This window comes from Nelumbo lutea, chromosome 2 (genome assembly GCF_056320005.1).
Source record: "Nelumbo lutea isolate HS-2025 chromosome 2, American lotus-T2T, whole genome shotgun sequence".
NCBI classification, from domain to species: Eukaryota; Viridiplantae; Streptophyta; class Magnoliopsida; order Proteales; family Nelumbonaceae; genus Nelumbo; species Nelumbo lutea.
Window position 1 is genome coordinate 24632043 of NC_142685.1, and position 21405 is coordinate 24653447.

At 37.3% G+C, this 21405-nt stretch overlaps 1 protein-coding gene across 19 annotated transcripts; it reads right to left on the reverse strand.

The window, feature by feature from the left end:
- Positions 1-3578: 3578 nt before the first annotated feature.
- On the reverse strand, positions 3579-20505 carry LOC148869269 (transcriptional corepressor LEUNIG-like). 19 transcript variants are annotated; one of them, XM_088969687.1, is made up of 20 exons: positions 20180-20363; positions 19994-20014; positions 19619-19767; positions 18954-19051; positions 18728-18837; positions 15892-16284; positions 15727-15815; positions 15399-15486; positions 15248-15323; positions 14967-15016; positions 11889-12206; positions 11585-11782; positions 11213-11458; positions 10967-11111; positions 10767-10876; positions 10460-10609; positions 9428-9583; positions 9174-9290; positions 4683-4889; positions 3579-4122 (listed from the first exon to the last, which is right to left on the reverse strand). In XM_088969687.1, exons 3-20 carry the CDS (start codon positions 19648-19650, stop codon positions 3979-3981), a joined length of 2727 nt encoding a protein of 908 aa, XP_088825813.1. In that variant the 5' UTR covers positions 19651-19767; positions 19994-20014; positions 20180-20363; the 3' UTR covers positions 3579-3978. The 19 variants fall into 19 exon arrangements, with proteins under 19 accessions (XP_088825813.1, XP_088825817.1, XP_088825819.1 ...); XM_088969691.1 differs by having other exon boundaries at positions 10967-11084; positions 19619-19772; positions 20180-20271; XM_088969693.1 differs by having other exon boundaries at positions 10967-11084; positions 20180-20263.
- Positions 20506-21405: the final 900 nt, after the last annotated feature.

Here is a 21405-nt window from a genome sequence, read left to right on the forward strand (position 1 = left end):
AATGGAGTCATGAATCAGCCCATATCTCTATAGCCAGAGGCTTCGACGAATAACATCATCCCAACAATCCTATAAGTCCTATCCGATTAGAACACAAATGTTTAGCTATAAATAGGTATTCCTCACTCGAGATAAAGGACTTTTGAGTTTTCTACTCACTTAGCATTCCTTCACACCTTTTCTTCGGTTCGAAACTAGCATCATTCTAATATGCTCGTCTCGGCCAATCCTGTTATCTTATTGACTTGAATGTCAGAGTGTCTATCTGAGAAATAATTCCTCAGGCCTCTAACTCTTCTATGATTGTAGATCTCAGTGTACGGCTTTACCCTTCCACCTCGGCCTCATCCAGTTGGCAAAACTATCTTAACTGTATCCTTAATTTGAAACACCTCAAATCAGTGGTATGCCACTTAAACCACCCATACTCTTCATATGCCTCTCCAACTTTGTGCACAAACCTTTCCATTAATTCTTCATTCTTTTGCTCCAATTGTAGACCCTCGTTGGAGAAATCAAGAAATGGGATTTCGTCGGTCTCTCTCTCTCTCCTCACTGAAGTATCATTTTCTTTCTTGATGCATAGATAACAAAATGAAGTACATAAGGTTGGGTTCGGGTTGCTGTGGTAAATCCACAGTGAACCCTAATTAAGTCTCGCTACAACCAGACAGAGACCATACCAATTGAACCATTTGGCGCCTTGTACTGCCTATCCACCTGATTTTCTTGTACATCAAGATAATCAACAGTTTCTTAAAATATGTAAGGTTGGTTGCTAACAATATTTGGCGTATTGAAGGGTACGAGGGATTAAGTTTTTAAAGGATATAAGACTTGGAAAGTAGGACCTTCTCTGTCACTTGTTAATTATGTTGAAATTCAGCTTAACTTTCCAACTCAGACTATCTAGGTTCTTTCCAATGTTTATCTGAAGGGAATTGGCATTTGAGATCCCCAACTCGAGTAAAGCTTTCCTAGGTTGGCCTTGTTGTTGGGATCATCCAACAGGATTGAGGGATTGCCAAAGTAATACCACCACATTGAATCATTATTACTTGGTCTAGCTCTTCATCATGTGCTCTCCATCCACAAGATCGAGGTTACTTGACGACTATTTGCAAAAGCATCAAGCTATCTACCTTATTATATCTCCTTTCAATCACCCATTAGTTAACCCCATGGTTATACTTGTCTTGATGTGTTTATATCAATTGAATTCAAAACCATTCTACAGACATTTTCTAAGCCCCTAACTGAAACTCAGAAGCTCATTAGGACTATTACTGGGTTGATTAAATTTGCATCTTCTTACTTGTGAACTGCCACTAATAAGTAAAGGAAATAGTTTACAAACTTCTTTTGAGTAGTTAAGAAATACAAAGAAATCAGTGTAGACATATCATCTCTGTCTCACGGGTTGATGGGTCCATTTTATCTTGATAGAGTACTGTAGCTAGCTGGGGCAGCAATGGTGGGAGCTAGCCCTGGAGCGGTTTTCATCTGGTAATTGAAAGCCTAAATTCGAACCATACATTACCTGGGTTTCTGCCAATAGTTCAAATACCGGCAAGAGAAGCAGATGCACATGGAATAGAGGAAACTTGCCAACTCATTTGACTGTTTGAACTAAGAGCAGGATATTGATGACTCAAATTATTGTATCAGTACAAGAGTTGAGAAGAACTGAACAAAAACTGAGAGCCCAAATACTAGTTCTAGTTGTATGTCTGAGTACAAGCTGACTCTTCAATCAAGAATGTGATGAATATAATGGTTTAGAGAGAGGGTTTTTGCCAATGCATTAAACACAAGGAAACAAGCAGTAAATCTACACAGGATCAGCCCCAAAACGTGTTGCTACACAAGTCAATCGAGTAGATGAGCTAAAATTTCAGAGCTGGGAGGTGTTTATTAATGGTTTCAAAGGAAAGAATTGGCCTTGATGAGAGAAGTGATTTGTAATAGTCTTCAAAAGGGAACATTGGAAATCATTGGTGGGTTCAGCACAGATAAAAAGTCAGTGAAGGGTCACAAAAGGAGGCCCTTTTGCAGGCAGAATGCTACACCACCGGGAACACTTTTGCAGGCAGAATGCTACACCACCGGGAACAGAGAACCATGCATGTGCTTTACTGTACATCGTTTGACTCATACTGCTGGTAGTGGATCGAAAATAGTGACAACTATATATACTTTTTCAGACGTCAGGTGGTCATAATTCAGTAAAACATTCAAATACACCTCTAAATTTTGAAACTCTTGTCAGTTAAATTCTCAGTTTTATTCACTCTCCCTTTTTTTTTTTGATAATTTATTCTTCATTTTCCTCGTATTCACTTTTACAAATATATAGAACGCAAAATCTTATATTTTGTATGATTTTGTAATGTACATATTTGTATTTGTACTCTTGGAAGGAGTATAAATGCAAATATGTAAAGCACAAAACCTTATATTTTGTATTATTTTGTATGTATTTACGTTGTACATATTTGCATTTGTACTATTTCCAAACTGAGACTTTGGGGAAAATTGTTTAAAACTCACCATGACTTTTCAGCATTTCTCTTAAATTTGCCATAACTTTTCAAAACGTCCAGAAAACCCCAAAGTGCACCCTGAATGGCATGCCAGCCTAATTTTTATTCAATATACACTTTTGTTCTAGTTGACATTAGATAGAAGTGGATATTGGGTCCTATAGTGACAGTTGTGCTGTGCAAGTAGATATGGAGCCACAAATGAGTTTGATTTGAATCAATGGCATTCTTTTTTTTTATTTATTTGAGGCTCTTTTTTACTTAAATATGTAAAATGGGCAAAAGAAAATTTAGACTGAAATATTTGAGATATATTTTTATTTGCTTTTTAACAAAATTTTGTCTTAACAAAATGTAAAATTCTAACAACATCCGTTTGTTTATTTAATGGTGAATGGTCAACTTACAGATAATTTTCCCTAACTGTAACACACCATCAATCTTTGAATCCTTCATTTCAACTCTCCATGGTGACTTTCATGTTTTTCTTCCACTTTTTTTCTTCATGAACCAACTTTTTAATGAATTTGCTTAGTCTTCTTCCTCGCATCTTTTATGTTTTAAGTAACAAGAAAATGACTCGCGTGTTCATTGTCGAATTCAAATTTCGACAGCTTTGGCCAGTGAGGTTTACTAGCACAATCTCATGGCTTATATAGCGCATTAGGCAAAATATATTTTCACGGTAGGAGGTAAGAGGGGACATGCGTGTATGAAAAAAGATTGTAGTTTTTGAGCAAAGTAGAGAGCTTCCCTGCAGCTTTGTATGGCTGATGGGAATGGGATCCATCCGCCATTACAACAAACAAAAATTCTACAAAAACTCTGAAAGCACGGGCATCCAACCACACATTAGGAATATCTCCCCATAATTTAACAAAAAAGTACAGGAGACCGGGCTCAATGGAACCATCACGCAAGCACCAAATCTCGGTTTGGATAGTCAGATCTCTAATGTTTGGCCTTCTGTTTCCTGTTTTCATCGGGTTTTTTTTTTTTAATTCCAGACTTAAGAGCAAAAGGAGAGCATGAAAATGGATTTGAAAATCAGCACATATAAAGTATATACATTACAAAATTATAACTCAAGTCTATGCAAAGACTCGCATGTGTTACTGTTAACATAAATAAGCACTCAATGACACATTCCGCTAGCTTGGGTTGTAATAGTAATAACTGGCTAATACCACAGACTACAACAATTGGCCACATGGTTAGCATCTGATGCTACAAAAGGATTCTTGTGATGTTAGATGGGGTTGAAGGGGGCTAAAACAAAGAAGCATGGACATGGTCTAGCGTTCCTTTTCTTTCCCTGCTAGACCTACTGCAAATTTGTAACAAACCACTCACAAAGAGCTGTTAGACCTAAATGGTTATATGAACACACAAGACAACAGTTTCACCCTCTATCTATGATGCGCTGAAACAACAATCATTTCCAGAGCTTGACATACTTGTCGTGACTGGCAGATGCCACCAACCCAGTTGCATTTGATACTGCCAAGGCTGCAATTAGACCTTCATGTGCAGACAGAGTCATTGTCTTGTTTTCAGACATATTCCAAAGCTCCAGGGACTGTAGAAATGCCACCGTTACATGTTAATCAGTCAATTCATTGTAAATCTAATGTAACATAGCTCCATTTGTTATCTCAACAAATATCGCAGAAAAAAGCACATTTCAATATTTCATAAAAACATAATCATTGGATGTACTGTTCTCTGCCAAATTTATTGCCAAAACCACATATACCGAGTCTATGACAGTGACAATCTGAAATTGTCATATAAATCAAATACCACATATAGCATATTTGATTACATGGATGGCACATTTTAACTCGTTTCTCCTGGGACAAGTTACTAAATGGAAATATTTACTCTTTGGATATATGATGTTTGGACCAGTGAAGGTGACCCATTTTTTGCAACCCAAAAAAATCCTGGAACAACCATCCAAGGGCCAAGGCCACACTTAGATGCAATGCTCACACGATGAGTCATGCATTTGTCCTACTTATAGCACATAAAGAATGCTACAGAGTAAACAGAATTGAGGATGATGATTAAATGCCATGGAGACCAGGTTAAAAAACAAAACTAGGGAGGAAATTGTGAGCTGAAGGGGTAACTTACCTGGTAACAGCCAATCACCAACAAAGAAGAATACGAGGGATGGAAAACACATGAGTGGAATTTGTTCCCATTGCAGCTCAATTCATGAACACACTCCCCTTCATTGCCAGAACCAAAAGTCCATACTCTGACAGAGTCCTCGCTCACAGATGCAAATAGTTCGCCAGAAGGATCCCAACATACAGAATGAACTGGTTTTGTATGTCCCTGGTACAAGACCATGATAACCCAATACACATAATCAGGTTCCATATACAAAAATATAACAAAAGAGGTGCATCATTTGCTTGGCAATAAAATCCTACAACAAATGTCAAACTCCCATCACTTTTTCATGTGTTTAAAAAGAAGCATCCTTTTCAATCTCCCCTTGTGTGGACTATCAAACCAAGGTAACAACTTCCTACAAGAAGGGTTGATCTCCTTGAGGTATCCGAACCACCAACCTTAATTTTACAGTCATCTACACTGTTGCTGTTGTAAGAAGAAAACCATATAGTAATGTTATCAATGTGATGAGGTGACACCTAGTTGTTTTGGCTTCTCTGTTCAATGCATAGGTGTTGAATATTTGCCCAGTTCCAAAAATGCAATCTACGGATTAAAACAGTGATACGATTCCATATTAGTGCATCCAGAAACACTGATTCAAAAGCATTTTACAAAACTTTAAAACTTTGGAATTGTGGGCCCCAACCCTTCAATGATTATAAGATAAAAATAAAATAAAAAAGAGAATATAAGTGATATCGATACGCACTGATACCCAACTTCGGGTATTGGGCTTATAATTTTTTTAATCCTGTTGCGACATTACAGATACGTTAATATAGACTGCAATATACAATAAAAAAGAGTAACATAGAATATTTATTTTACATTCTTTTTTTTGCAAACATTTAGTTTGCATCACCATAAAACAAAACAAATAAAGCTTTAAAACAAAGTTGTGGCCTACTAGGTTGACTAATCATTAATCGACAAATCCACCTAGTTGGTTCTTGGTTTTCCCAACAAACTGCATTATGAGTGTCATCTGACTTGTTAGTGATGCAGGCTGTATGGTCCTCAATTTTCTAGTCAATTGACTAATTGATGACTAGTCAACACTTTGAACATTATTTATATCAAAAGATGTTTACACTAGATATATTTACAACCAACTGGGGGGGTAGCCCAGTTGGTGCGCTGGATGAATTGTCCCAGCGGCGGTGTGGTTTCAAATCCCATTATTATCATCTCTGTAAGAAAAAGAATTGTGTGAATGCTTGAAGTTGTTGATGTGATGTAAAGTTCACTTAATAGAGTAACGACCCCAATGGGTGTGTCAGGCAGTGATTAATACCAAAAAAAAGATATATTCACAATCTATCTCATGTAATAAACCATGTCGAGCATAAACTTTCTGCTAAACAAAATGCCCTATCAATCCTCTGTTTCACAAGAAAACCTGCTGCTACGATTAAGCCTTCTTAATTTCCCCTTTTTGACCGATAATTGGTTTTTTTATTAATACTAATGCTGAAATATATACACTATAGAGAGACAACTCAAATACTCTATTGCTACAAGGATCCAGACTCCAAATACAAGGTTTTGTTCATCCCAAAAGTAACTTCCTGTCTCCCACAATGTCATCACTTAGAAATTCCTTCATGAGTCAAGGAATCAGCAAGTATGCTAGCAGATCTTTATAATCCATGCAAAAACAGCTCCCAAGGCACAGGCTACAGATCTTGCTGCTCTAATCTGATGTCTAACATACCACAGACCTGCCACCTGTCCTTTCAACCAAGCAACAGACTTTTCTAGCCCCCTTCAAACATCAAGTCTCCACAATTTGACTCCCGTCTCTTGCCAATCTCAAGCACCCCTGAAGTTCAGATCATGTTGAATTTCCAATAACCATTGGCCCAGAAAACACCAAAAGGATCTCTGTACATGAATCTTGAAAGCATCTCTTACACCAGATTGTCCTTGTTTGCCCGTTCTGCCCATCAAAATTTAATTTGATCATGTGAATATGTAATTGTGGAAGGACCCATAGTATGCTAGGCCTATCTCCTCTGGAAATCAACAACACTGCTTGTCATCCCTCCTTAATATGTCATCAACGGAGTAATTAGAAAATTCCACCATTTTCTTTACCCAATCAATGTCTGACTTGTATCAACTTTACAAGTAGATTCTTTGGGCTGAGATTTATCAGAAAGATCCTGGCAATTCTAAGGCTGCAACTTGGGTCGGGTGAGCCTGAACCCAATCCGAAAAAGTCGGGTTGGGTTGGGCCGGGTTGATGCTTGGGTTAGGGTTAGGGTTAGGGTTGAAATTTATGAACCCGACTTTACTTAGGGTTGACTCTTTGGGCAACCCGACTCTATAGTACATATCATATATAAATATATGTTACATATATGATCATGCATTGATTTGTTTAGATACATGATAGTTGTATAGCCACTACCACATTTAAGATAATCACTTCACTTAATCCTAATTGGAAATACTAAAACCTTGATAACATATTTTATATTTTTTGAATATTTTATTCTTTATCTTCTCTCTGTTATTTGCGACTCATAGCTTGCTGCCTATAAAAGATCTATTATAATTTATAAGTCATCATAATGAAAGTAGAGTTAAGATCTAAGATTAAGAAGTTCTACAAGATTTTAAGGGATGGAAAGAAGCTTAGGCTGGGCCCAACCCAAGCCCAGCCCAACCCGAAGTTGACTTTGGGTTGGGTTGGGTTAGGGTTGAAGGAATTTAGTTAGGGTTAGGGTTAGGGTTGGGTAGGTCAGGTTGAAGGTCGGGTTGTGTTAGGGTTAGGGTTGGGGTTTAGAACTTAGGGTTGGGCTAGGGTTGGCCTCAACCCGACCTAATCCGGCCTGACTTGCAGCGCTAGGCAATTCATTCCTTGCCAAACCATTCATAGAATGGATGATCTCATGCATCTCCACGGCACCTCCTTGGTGGTGAGAAGTCAAGCTAGCACCAAAGAGAGCAAAAATGTTTTCCCGAATAATGCTTACAAAAAGACAGGAGATTTGCATGTATTGCAACTTCCCTTACAAAAGAAGCAAGTGTGAGGCAAGAGAGTATGGTGAGGCCCTCTCTTTTAGATTGCCTCATAAGTATTGGTCCTTAAATGAATTGTTTTCCAACAAAAACCATAAACTTAGGAGGAATGGGCCTTGGCCAAATTGCTTTGACAGGAAATGCCAACTGAGACTAAGGTTAGGAACAAGGGCCTTAAAGAAAGAAAAGTAAACTGCCAAGTTGATCCACTCCAAATTCCCCCATCCATCCCATTAAGAAAACACCCTCTAGGAAATAAGAGAAGCATGAGTGCTTCATGATTCCCAAGACCTAGCCTAAAACCAAAATCCCAAATAACAGAATTGCCTGAGAAAGAAACAAAGAGAGAGGCTAGTTTTTGTAGGATGACAAGGAATATCAGGAATCCAAGTTCAACAAAGAATTCCTACCAAAGATCCTCCCAAAATCTGACTCTGCTTTCTTGGTATTCATCTCATCTGAAACCTTGTACTAGCTAAAATTTCCCTTGCCTCATGTAGCAGTGACAAGATGCCATGAACCATTGCCAACTCTCCAACTCCACCTAATAACATTTACCGAACTTCCGTAGCTAAAGAAGATATATATGGATTATGGAATGGACAGATGTAAGGCAGGCCTTACCTTGGCCTTCATTAAACCATTGACATTAAACAGAGCCGCTCAATGTCAATGAGATATTACATCTGGTCGTAGTCTCTTAGATGCATTCCACCTTTGCCAATTGGGCCAAATTTCCCCATCAAACCTTAAAAGGATATCCTGTTCCATAGGAAGGACTATTAGACTGGTCACCCAGGGTAAGACTAGAAGATTTGTGGGAGAATTCTTCTCATATTGTCTATATTTAGATTCCTTCGGACCTCTTAGTAACCAAAACCCAACAGTTAAGGAGAGACAACATATCATCCAAGGCCTCAAAGGACACCTCCTTAGCTTTAAACACTCACCTGTCCAGTTATCCAAAACGTTTTTAAACAATAAGTATTTCTCTATAGTTATAACCATACATTTAAAACCATGCCCTCTTTGGTCTGCCCCTAGACCTTCTAGCCATTTCAACTTGCAACAAATCACTTCTTACAGATGTTGTAGATGGTATGTCTACATTTCCGAATTTAGTACTTCAAATATAATATATCCAATTTAAATTACCTAGGAAACTGATATTGCCTACACAACACCTGGATGCTAACCAAATTCTTAGGGGTCATCAAGATGACATGGAATTGACTGGATTTGATCCCCAGATGCATTCTGAGTTACACCCATAGTCTGCTTCAAGCCAACTAGAAGCATAGTTTGTAATACTTTCTCCACTGCTACTTATGGGGTTATAACCACTATATTAACAAAAAGCAGGCCTTCGGCCCACAATAATTATCACTACTTTGGCTGAAGGAATTAACAAACCTGTAATGAATGCCTGCAAATTTGAGTCTCCACATCCAGTATAGATACAACATTCTCAGCCGCAGCCGCAAGATACCTCCCAAGACGTGGTTGGAATCGCATCTGAGTTGTACCGCCCTGCATTAAAAAACAGAAACAAATAAATTAGTCAAAGATTATCAAAATTTTAACAGGAATAAAAGCTAAAGAAAAGGAAAAGGTGTTACACAAAAATAAAAGATAAGGAAATCACAAACTAGTTAACTGCATTATACCTTGAAGACCCTGGCACAACTACCATTATTGATACTCCAGTAGCGTATCTCACTGTCGCCATCACAAGAACATATGAGATCTTCTTTATTTGGGTGGAAGTCTAATGACATGACTGAAGCAGAGTGCCCCATAAAAGTACGAAGAGAATAACCTGGCTGCACATTACAGTAATCCATCCAATCAAAACATATCCAGCTAGCCAACACCCTCAATGCAATCAAACACAAAGCAAACAGAATCTTAGATAACATGTTACACATGCCAACGTGAGAGATCTTTGTTTCAGTACCTCAGACAGAACAACCACATAAACCATTGACCCTTAAACATGTCCATCAAATATGATGTCAACATTACTTTTTTGGAAAAAAAATGTTGCATTATAGACAAAAAGAGATACAACCATAGCCCATGTACACTTGTACACCTCAAAGGGACTATAAAATGTTTCACGATGTCAATATTTTCTTAGATGAAGTTTCATGATGTAAATATTGCATTTGAAGTTTTTAACTTTTCATCAACAAAAATAACCCATTATCAATAAAAGATGAAAAAAGCAAAGCAAACCTTATAATGCAACACCTGGAAACATATCAAATATGAGGTAGGTACTGCATTGGAGCTCTTCATGACCAAAAACCATCTGATTATTATAGTTGTCAAGGCGTCTAGACAATTCTGGGCAACAATGGGGCACCTAGTCACCTAGGCAATAAAAAATTTATAAACTAACTTTTTGGATAGTTTCCTAGTTTTATATACCATTCAGCATGCATATTAATTGAAAAAAAAAATAACAAGTTTCTTTATTAAGAACAATAAATATCCTCTAAAAATATGGCAAATCATCATATTGAAAAGATAAAAATGTTTTAAATATATTAATTTCATTATTTTTAAAAATAATACTACTATAATAAGTATTTCATAGAGCAATTTCATATCAATTAGCAGCTAAAGAAGGTTAACTTTATAAGATAAAAATTCAAGATGGAAAGTGACTTGGTGAAAACAAGTTGGCAACTCACATTGTCAGCATCCCAAACTCTGACAGTTTTGTCAAAAGAAGATGTTGCCAGACGTGGCAAGCTTGGACTAAAACGAACATCAGTAATCAGCAAAGAATGTTCTTCCAGCGTACTCTTTTGTTTTAAAGTATCTGCATGCCATAATACAGCCTGCAACACAAACATAAAACCAATAGATGTTGGGTTATTCTTAAACAAATGAGGATCTCTCCCTCCTATCAGGGTGGACTAAATTCCTATGCACCATATGCCACACACACACACACAATAAAATAAATAAACAAACAAATCACAACGTAGATTTGACCTTTTTATCATGCCCACCACTAGCAAGCAGTTTTCCATCTGATGAGAAGTGGCAGCACACGACTTTGCTGGTACTTGCTCGAATAATGCCAACCTCGTTAAACGAAAATCCTGATTGTAAAACAAAAATTGCAAACTATAATTCAAATCCTCAATGTGCAGGAATTATCATTTCAGCATGATATGTGACATTAATCTTACCTTTACTGACATCCATACAGCGTCCAACTGTATCTCTAGGGTCCGCATCATCATGAGATAAGAATGATTCGACATTATCATCCAAAGACCCATCCTCCACAAAGCGGTCCATGTCAGCCTGCAATTCAAGATCTTTATCATCCCACTGCCAAAATGGAGTGCTAATGAGAATTTTGTGAAGTTTTGAAAACTTTTTTTTTTCGAGGAGACACTTGGTAGAACCAATACAAGAAAGGGTCCACTCACCAGTTGATTTGATGGTGATGTTAAAGTGCCAGTTCCATCAGAACCAAACATGATTAAAGGCTTAGATGAACTACCACTGTGAGGCAAAGTAGGCATGGAGATCACATCTCCTGGGGTATGAGTTGAGGGTGTTGAGGGTGCTGAACTTGGAGAGGGTCCTGCTGTGTTTGCAGTTCCTGAACTATTGGCAGGTCCAGAAGATGACACAGGCTGCTTTCTCTTTCGCCCGGTCTGGTTTTTTGAAGCCTTAAAGTGCATTGAACAAAACTTTATTAGGAACCTAATAGAAATTTATAAATTAGATATAATGATAACATAGAATTGGTAAGCAGATAAAGCCAATATAGGAATCATAGTCATAAAAAGACAGACCTGATCATTTCCTCGAAAGGAGTTTGACATGCTACCATCCACTGTAACACTTCCAGCACCACCTATTTTGTCTTGCTGGTGAAGATGGTGGTTTGAACTCTGAGACTGCTGACTTGAAAGTGGATGCTGCTGAAGCTGTTGCTGTTGTGGATTGCTGTTTTGTTGTTGTTGTTGCTGCTGCTGCAACTGTGCTATTTTCTACTACACATAAACAAGCTCTATGAGGAAGCAAGAAACCTGCAAGATGGAATATTATACCAAATATGAGAAAACTTTAGCTGCAAGAAGAAAGAAGAAAGGGCACCTTAATTAGCATCTCAGTCTCCCCACGGGGTAAAACTGGGCATGCAGCTTGCATTGGTGATCCAACATTTGGAACTACATCACCAACAGAATTGGACTGGCCATCCTTTCCAAGACCAATATTTCTATTGTTCAGAAGCATCCTCAGCCTTCTACTGTCAACATCATTGGCAGATGGGGAGTTTATATTCTGCTGTGCTTGAAGCAAGAGTTGTTGCTGTTGCTGTGGTGTCAACATCTGAAGTTGATGGAAAGGCTGCGGGGACTGTATAAATGACTTTTGCTGCTGAAGAAACCCAGAACGAAGCTGTTCAAGTCCCTGGTGAGGGGGAAGATAAATATGATTACTTACCAAAGCATGATATTACTAGAGCAGACTTACAGGATGATCTATGTAATGGGATGGAAACAAGAGCAAGCCTAAGTGAGACCATGACAAAATAAAATTTCATACCAGAGCATACTCATACTACTAGAAAGCTACCATCGACCAAATAAAAAATTGCATGCATACCACTTAGAAACAAAACAATTATTTTTCAACAAACCATCAATTCACAACCCTCAGCTTACACCAGAAAAAAAAAAAAAAACATTTTTTATTAGCAAATAAGAACATTCATTATGTCAGTTCTGATAATTTGACAAGTGCAAGGATGCAAAGAAGTCAACCTTACTGGGGTAATGCATCTCTATGAATCTTGCCGAAAATGTAATATGAAGGAAAAAGAGGGTGAGGTGACTTTGCCAGACTGTTGTACCATGATGGGTGCTTGGCACAAACAAGCATATGTAATGAACTCTTTTAATATAAAAGGCCCATTTCCAATCTTGCTCCCAGCTATCTGGAGTCTCAGGAGGGGTGCACTGAATGCAGACCTAGCCTTTGGCTATTTTACCCACAAAGTAGCTGCTCTCGGTCTTGAACACCCATTATAACACTAGCCAGCCTGAGATTTTTTACCACCATTACACCAAGCAATGGCCCATTTTTATATAATCAATAAACTTGGTTGGTTACTGATAAATAAAAATACATTCCTTAAACCTAGAGTCCAAAAGTTCCCTGAGGTCCTATAAAGCACAAGCCCTAGCTTTTCCTTAAGTTTTGGATATTCAAATCATTTATACTATCTTGCTCTTGGTTATAAATACTTGTTCCCCTTGATCAATCAATATCACAAGACAGTTTTTTTTTTTTTGATAAATTATTACAGACATAGTTGTCAAGGCAATTCCTAGGCACCTTGCCTCACTTAAGCATCTAGCTGATCTGTACAGGGCACTATTATATATACTTTGAAGGTCAGCTAGCCAGCTGGTCCCATTACCAAAAAAACTAGATAGTTACTATTTTACAAGTGAATAATGATTGCTGGTTGCTAAGGAACCCAAGGAGTTACCTTAGAATTCATGGTTCTTATTAAAAGAAAACCCATCACCTAGGTGATGCCTTAAAACCTGCCTAGGCAATTAGGCCACAAGCAGTGATTGATTTAAAAGTCACACAGGTGAGGCGCATTTTAGGGTATGTGCTTCACCTAGGTCCTAGGCACAGCCCTTTCAAAAGGCCTAGGCATGCGCCCAATGCGCCTTGTGCCTCAACCTAGGCGTGCGCCTTTTGAAAATTCCACGCTTTTTTTCTTTTTTTGAACCTAGCGACAGGGCCGGGGGCGGACCATGCCCCTCGAGGCAAGCCCAAACAAGTCCACGTTATGATCTTAAATTCTTAGTTCTCACACAAAAAATAATGATTTTATAATTTTAACTGCTTTTTAAGACCCTAACATGGACTTGCTTGGTTATATATATCTTCTTAAAAAGCAGTTAAAATTATAAAATCATTATTTTTTGTGTGAGAACTAAGAATTTAAGATCCTAACATGGACTTGTTTGGGCTTGCCTCGAGGGGCATGGCACAAAGGCGGCTCGTAGAATCAGAAATATGATATGCTTTACATCACATTAGCTACTTGAAGTAATGCAATTGAAGAAAAAAAAGAGATTGTTGGTTTCACATGCTTGAAAATGTTTTATATGTTTGGTTTTATTTTTTAATTTTCATTTGAATACGCTTTGCATGTTATGTTTATGTATTTTAATTTTAGACAATAGGCTTTTTAAAACATTTCTTTTAAAATTTAAGTTTAAATTGTTTATTAATATTATGTTTAACTTTTTAGCATTTTTAAAATTTTTTGGCTTTTTTTCTGACATCTTTTTTTTTGTATTTTGCACCTTGCTTCAAAAAGGTGAGCGTCTCGCCTTGCGCCCCGGGTGCAAATTGGTCCCTGCGCCTTTTTTTTTGCACCTTGCGCTTTTAAAACACTGGCAACAAGGCAACCCCCCCCCCAAGCCTAGCCTCACCTTGGCACCTTGAAAACTATATTACAAGATGGCCATAAATTTGAGATATACCTATATTCTAGATGTGGTTGTCAAGTAACATTCTGGGCTAAATTGGTAATAAAATCAGACCAATATTTTGATGAGTCTACTTTGAAGGAATTAGAGAGCTCGATCGTCCCGTTATTTAGTAATTAGACAAGTTTCAAAGAAGATGACTAAGAAACTTCCATACAAAAGATATTATTTTATTGATTTTCTGGATAATTAAGAAGTATTTGTATTTGTGTTATATAATAAAGAAAAAAGGGGGGCAGATCCACTATACAAAATTCAAGCCTCAAAGACAAGGAAAACATTATAAACTTAATTTTCCAAGCACCTTTTGAATAATAGTTTATTCACAAGGAATTCTTTTATTCATACAAATAGTTAACGGATATCCTACACAATACAATACACCAAAAAAAAAATAAGCAACAAACTTGTAAGTATAAAAAATGAGAAACTTGGATACCACAACATAGTTTTTGCCAAAATATTGGCCCTAAGAAATCGATTAATGTAACAGTGCAGCCATCCATGCTTTTTTAGTAATCATATATGATCTAGACCCCTAGTTATATCAAAAAGTTGGTGAATTCTATATAAAACAAATTAACAATCAAGATCATGCATGATGCATCTAAAACCTGTGATATGAAAGACTAACAAGGCCTGAAAAAAAACTTACAGTGAGTGGCCATCCTTTCAAAGTCAAATTGTTACCACCTTGATTTGATCCTGATACACATGATGCTCAAGGTTAGCATAAAATTATCCTACTTAAAGCAAACTTAAATTTGGAGATAGTCTTTAGCATTACAGAAATATGTTTCAAAAAGTCCCCCGCTTAAGCCAACTAAAGAAGAGGAACATCTTATATCACAAATATATGAATATCTCAAGTCTAAGAAAAAATACATGTGAATTTAACTTCAAAGACAACACAAGTAGGAAATGAGAACTTAGTACCAGGAACTCCAATCAATGATCCATCAGGACCAGCACCTCTGGGATTCAATACCGGATTCATTTCACTCTTTATGTCCTGTTTCACAATTCCAGTCATACAGAACCCAACAAGAAGAAAAATATAAAATGGGTCAGTCTTAACAACCCATACCTGCGTAGATCCAGGAAGCTGCTGATTCCGAGCTTGAACTTGCTGAAGGGTCCCTGATATGCCACCAGCTGTCCCATGCAAGACTTGCCTGGAAAGCAAATGTTTAATTGCTAAAATCAACATATAATTCCAAACAACTGAAAGCATCAAATGTTACACCTATACCAAATTTAATGAAAATAAAAGAACAATAACAATGACATATACAACAAAAAACAGCTTATGGCACCAGATGGTACACGGTACACATCCATACCAAAATACAATAACAACGACATTAATACTAACAACAACCATATAACTCAACATGAGACAAAACAGAAAATACCCAGACGGCGGGCCAGCCACTGCCGCTGACTTCAACATTGATGAGTGGTTTGGATCCAGAAGCTGGCCTACGTTATCGCCAAACCTTTGCTGTAAAATAAATTTCTGAAAGTTGTTAAAAATGGCAAGAAGACATGTTGCTAATACCGAAGGGATTGAATGATACCTTCAGAGCTGCATCATCCAACGGATCTCTTTGAATTGGCAGTTTTAACCTTTCTTCATACATTTTTGTAGCCAAGGCATTTGCAGTTCCAGGGTTCTGCCGCATAAGAGTGTCACTGGCAACAAGTCCATTGGAAGTACCATTTAGAAGGTGTGGCCCCTCTCTTCGCTGCTGCTGCTGCTGCTGCTGCTGCTGCTGCTGCTGCTGCTGCTGCTGCTGTTGCTGTTGTTGCTGTTGCTGGTGCTGGTGCTGGTGCTGCTGTTGTGCATGCCTCTGCAGTAGGAGTTGTTGCATCTGCATTTGCTGCTGCTGCTGCTGTTGTTGAGGTTGTTGTTGTTGTTGTTGTTGCTGCTGCTGCTGCTGTTGTTGCTCCCTTGCCTTGATTAATTGGGTCTGGAATTCAAACCCATTCATTCATAAATTCAATTGTAGGTTTACGACTCCAAAATATGCACCTAAATTAAGTACTTACAGAAAAGCATTATAAAGTAATTACAAGGTGCCGCTGTAGAAAGGTCTAAGGTCTAAGTACATATAAGGAAATTCCCTGTAGTCCTACATGGCTGGTGATTTTCTATCACTGTGTTGGATACTCAGGTATTTCCATTCAGTGTCATCTTAATTTTATTCACTTGATTATTAAGTTTATATTATATTATTTGGCTAAAGGTATATTTTGAGCTACCTAAAAAAGAAAAGAATGAGGCTTAGCATGGTTCCATTTGACATTGCAGAAATTAAGAACTTGTGGAAAAGAAAATGAAAAAGAAGGGCATTCGTGCGGATCAAGTTACTTAAATGCTTGCTACTTAGGAATAGTATAAGCTACAAGCTAGGTCTAAGCAGAATGAAGGCTGAAAAATATACTTATAGTATTTGAAGAAAGGAAATAACATATGCATATGCATCAATTTTCTCTCCAATGAATCATTTCATTTGACACAATTGCCATATAGTCCATTTATCAATTTGCAGATGACCAATTGCCCTATCCTTTTCAATTACCCAACCACCTATAATACTTCAATGAGTTTAAAATGGCTAAACTGCCCTGTTATGCTGAAAAGCTTCATTTTACAAAATTAAACTTGGATGTATGGAATTACATTTTAATCCAAACACTTACCCATAAGCAACTATCCAATGTTGCTTGGATAGATGTGGTAATCAGAATCTTATGTGTATCAATCAAGAAAAAAAAACATGGACTTGCAGACATGTCTATAGAAAAGAATATAATATTAAAATAGCTCTTTTTTTTAATTCTAACATCATATACCTATAAAAAAGGGGCTCTAAAGTGTTGTTTTGCTACTAAGTAATGTTTTATAGCATAAATGGCATTCATCTTGTACATTAGCTATTCAATTATGTCAAATAAGGTAGGAGATAAAAAAAAGGAAATTTTATAATATAAGTGTCCCTCAAAAATCCATGGAGTACAGACACATCATCCACTTGGGAGAATCTATGCAACAATGCAACTGCCGAATAAGATTCTTGGCAAAAAGTGCTTCCTGTAAGTTGTAAGTTCAGTTCCAAAAAAAACAACCCTAATATGATCTCATCGATTAATAGTTTGAGTCATAATGATTCTCATCTCTCCTTGTGCAAACTAAGCATCAGCTATAATGCTAATATGATCTCATCAATTAATAGTTTGAGTCAAAATGATTTTCATCTCTCCTTGTGCAAACTAAGCATCAGCTATAATGTTATTCCCCCCAAGTTGCCACAATCATCTACTCTTAGGCTCAGTTTGGAAGGAGTACAAATACAAATATGTACAAAATAATACAAAACACAAAGTTTTGCACTCTACATATTTGTATTTGTATTCCTTCCAAACTGAGCCTTAGTTGGTAAACATATAAATGTTACCACGATATGCAGACTAGATAGGCTTGGCACGGCAAGGCTTGTTCCCTAAAGGCTTGTAGTGGCAAGGCACGCTGGACGAGAGACTTTGAGCTAGGGATTTGTCAGGCTTGGTCAGAAAGCCCTTTTTTGACCGACCCACTGGAACCTCAAAATCAAAGGGGATTGGTAGCGCCCCTGATTGAGACTCAGCAGGGCCTAGAATTTTCAAAAGAATGCATGAGTGAGAACATAGAAATAGACCGAGTAGATAGCATAAGAAGGCTTTTTTATAAGTAGCATAAGAAGGCATTTCATATGTTAGACCATGTACATCAAAGGCCAATAAATACACCACTGAGAAAACAGAAATTTTATACAATGTTAAGGCTCTAAATGACAGTGAAGGGCATAAAAGGATACGGGTCATAATAAAAGAAATTAATTGAGGACTTCCAAGTTTAGAAGTCAAAAGATTCCTAAAAATACCTTTCAAGAAAGAGAATAGAGATATCATGGCTGGATATTTTGCAAAATTTTATCCCATGTGGAAAGAACTGTCAACCTTCTAGACACGATGTAAAAAATCCCAACCCCAAATCCGAAAAAAAAAATCTAGTGTAATTTATTCCACCAGGAGTAATGCAGTATCCAAGGAACTTGAAGCATGATTCTAGCTTGTATTTTACCATGAATCCATGCCAAGATGAAACAGGATACTTCAAAAACAAGGAGCACTTCCTGATTCTCAAATAGAAATTCTAATTTTGTTCTGTCAGAAAACAAACACTCAGATCATAACAGAATTGAATAAACACCCTAATGAGTAATGACATGAAGGGCTAGTTAAAAACCGCTTTGTGGAAGACAGAACCTAATATCGGAGCTGCAAGGAGAAGAAACGAGGAAGAGGAAGAAAATATTTATATAGGGAGGACGGGAACCAACTCCCCAGCCAGGAGAATATAAATAAACCAACCTCAATGTAAGATGCAGCTACTTCAGAGTGTTTCTCATTTGTCCTTGCAATGAAGATATCCCAAAACACCGACCACCACTCGAAGAGAAAACCTCCAGGAGCGTCAATAGCTGAAAAGTAAAAACCAATGTAATCCCATAATCCAAAAACCTCAAAGTGTAAAAAGAACGAACTTCAGAAACTCTAAAGATATCAGTTCTTTCTTGATATCTCTTAATAATCTCACCAACAGGGTCTGAAGACACTTTCCCTTCAGCTTGAAAGGCTTTTGCTGTAGCCTGTAAGTTCCTTTTCACTAAATAATCATATATATACACATCCAACCTGTTATCAACCAATAGAAGAAAAATAGCACTAGTCAGGTGCAAAGATTGAAACTTTATCAACAATACAGAAGAACACCGCAACCAACCTTAACGGTGAAGAAAAAGGACCCAGAATAGTTAACAGAATAGGAAATAAAAGAAGAAAGCACAAGGAGGAGGAGAACATCAACAGACCTAGCTCCTAAATAACTTAAACACAAACTTCAGAGCTGAAAAAACAGAACCCAGCAACAAAAATAAAAGCAGAAAAAAAAAAAAAAAAAAGCTATTGCAACAAACTAGCTCGATGGACAGATGCAGAAAATTCAAACCCTAAGGGAATAGATATTTGAATGAGAAACACAGACGAGAAAGAGAGAGTGTTTGTGAAGGAAAATCAAAAAGAACCCACTAAAGGAACAAACCTAAAATCAAAGACCCAGAAGAGAAACATGCCACAGGACTCCTAGAAACCTAAAACGAAAAACCTACCTAAGAGACACCCCCCCCCCCAAAAAAAAAAGGAAAAGAAAAGAAAAACCACCAAAGTGGGGGAGCAGAAAATAACGAAAAAGAAATAACTTACATTTTATCGGCTTCCCAGTTGGTCTGAGACATGATTCCAAGCTCAAAACCTCAACAGCTCTTCGGAAATGTCTGATAACTCCCCGCTTCAGTCAGATTCTAAGAGCATGGTTTCGGCTTCGTGGGACAAGCTCGATTTCTCTTCATCCTCTGCTCTGAAGGCAATAATCCCGTAAGAAAACCAGATTGTTTGCTCAAAACACCTTAAACATACCCAAAACGAATAAAAATAAACAAGACCGGAAATAGGGAGAAAGAAAACAGTACGAGGATGGACAGGCAAAGGATGAAGAGATGAGAGAGAATATGAGCAAAAAAGCAGAAATGAGAAAACGAAAAATCTATTGAGTATTGAGTTTAGATAAGAGAAACCCACCTTCTTACGCCCTCTCTATTTCTGGCAAAAGCAAGAATTGGTGACAAAATTAATGATTATTAAATGAAAATAAATAATAGTATATTGTAAGATAAAAAAAATCAATAGTCAGTTAGAATAAATACAGAGAAATTTTGAAAAAAAAAAACAAAGTAAAACAGAGGAAGTAAAGAGGGATGGATTTACCTGCAAACCCAAAACCAGCTTTCGTTTGTGTAAGCTTTTTATTGGGTTTTGGAATTATTTTTTATTGAGTTTTGGGGAAATTTTCTGGTAGCTTTGGTTGATTGAGCTGCTGCAGATATCATTACTGCCTTGGTGATAGAATGAGTGAATGACCAGAATTAGCCCTGCCTTCCTGTCAAATCTCTGGCGTAGGCAAAACCCGTCCCAGCCTCAGACAAATAGCAGTAGGGGGAACATGTGTGAGGCGCCCATGTACGGTGGATGTGTTTGTGAAGCGCTCATGTGTGAGAGCAAATCCCGTTTTAATACGAGACCGGAAACACCATACATTGGGAAAATTTCCCTTACTTAAAAGTTATTAATCAGGGGAGATATTTCCAATGCACGGTGAATGTGCCTGTGAGGCGCCACGTGTGAAAAGCAGACCCCGTTCCCTTAAATACCCCCCACCCTCAAGTGCAGAAACGTCACCACACTCTCTACCACACACAGAGTTGCATGGGTCTTGTCTTGGGCCTGGGCTTGTCATCATGTGAATCGGATGGTCTCGAAGGATCAAGATCAAATCAAATCATCCAGAGCCAGAGCCCTAAGGTACTTGCGGTCAGGGTTATTCTCTTCTCTTCTCAACGAGGGTACTTTGGTCAAATCAGGCAATTTATTCACAGTCTTGATACTAATAGCGTGATGTTTTAATACTTTAATTACGAGAGCCAATGATGGAAAATCCCACCATGTCTTCATTTAATAAGATAGAAAAAAAAAAAAAGAGAGAGGAAAAAAAAGGGAAAGGTGAAGGAAAATTCTTATTTTGTTATGTTTATATACCAAAAAAAAGCTTATAACTGATCAATTGACATCATAAAAATGATAATCAATCAAGTGCTTTTCATCAAAATTCATGGACATCATAATGAAATTTTTCTATTCTTTTTACAAAATTTGTTAATAATTTTCTCTTATTTTCTTTCAAACCAAACAAATCTATGGGATACTATGGGCAAATTTAATAAAAGCGAGGGCGGGTTTGCAGCTGGAATCAGAATCAAAATTCTTTAGAATTTAGAATCTGAATAATCCATTCCCATAGTCTATTTGGTTGGTTGAGATGGGAATGAAAATGTAAACTAGAATAAAACGGAGTCAAATTTTATTCCCAAAGGAATGACCATTCTCTCAAATAGGAGAATATTATTACAGAAAGAACAATAATAAAATTCCGTTTC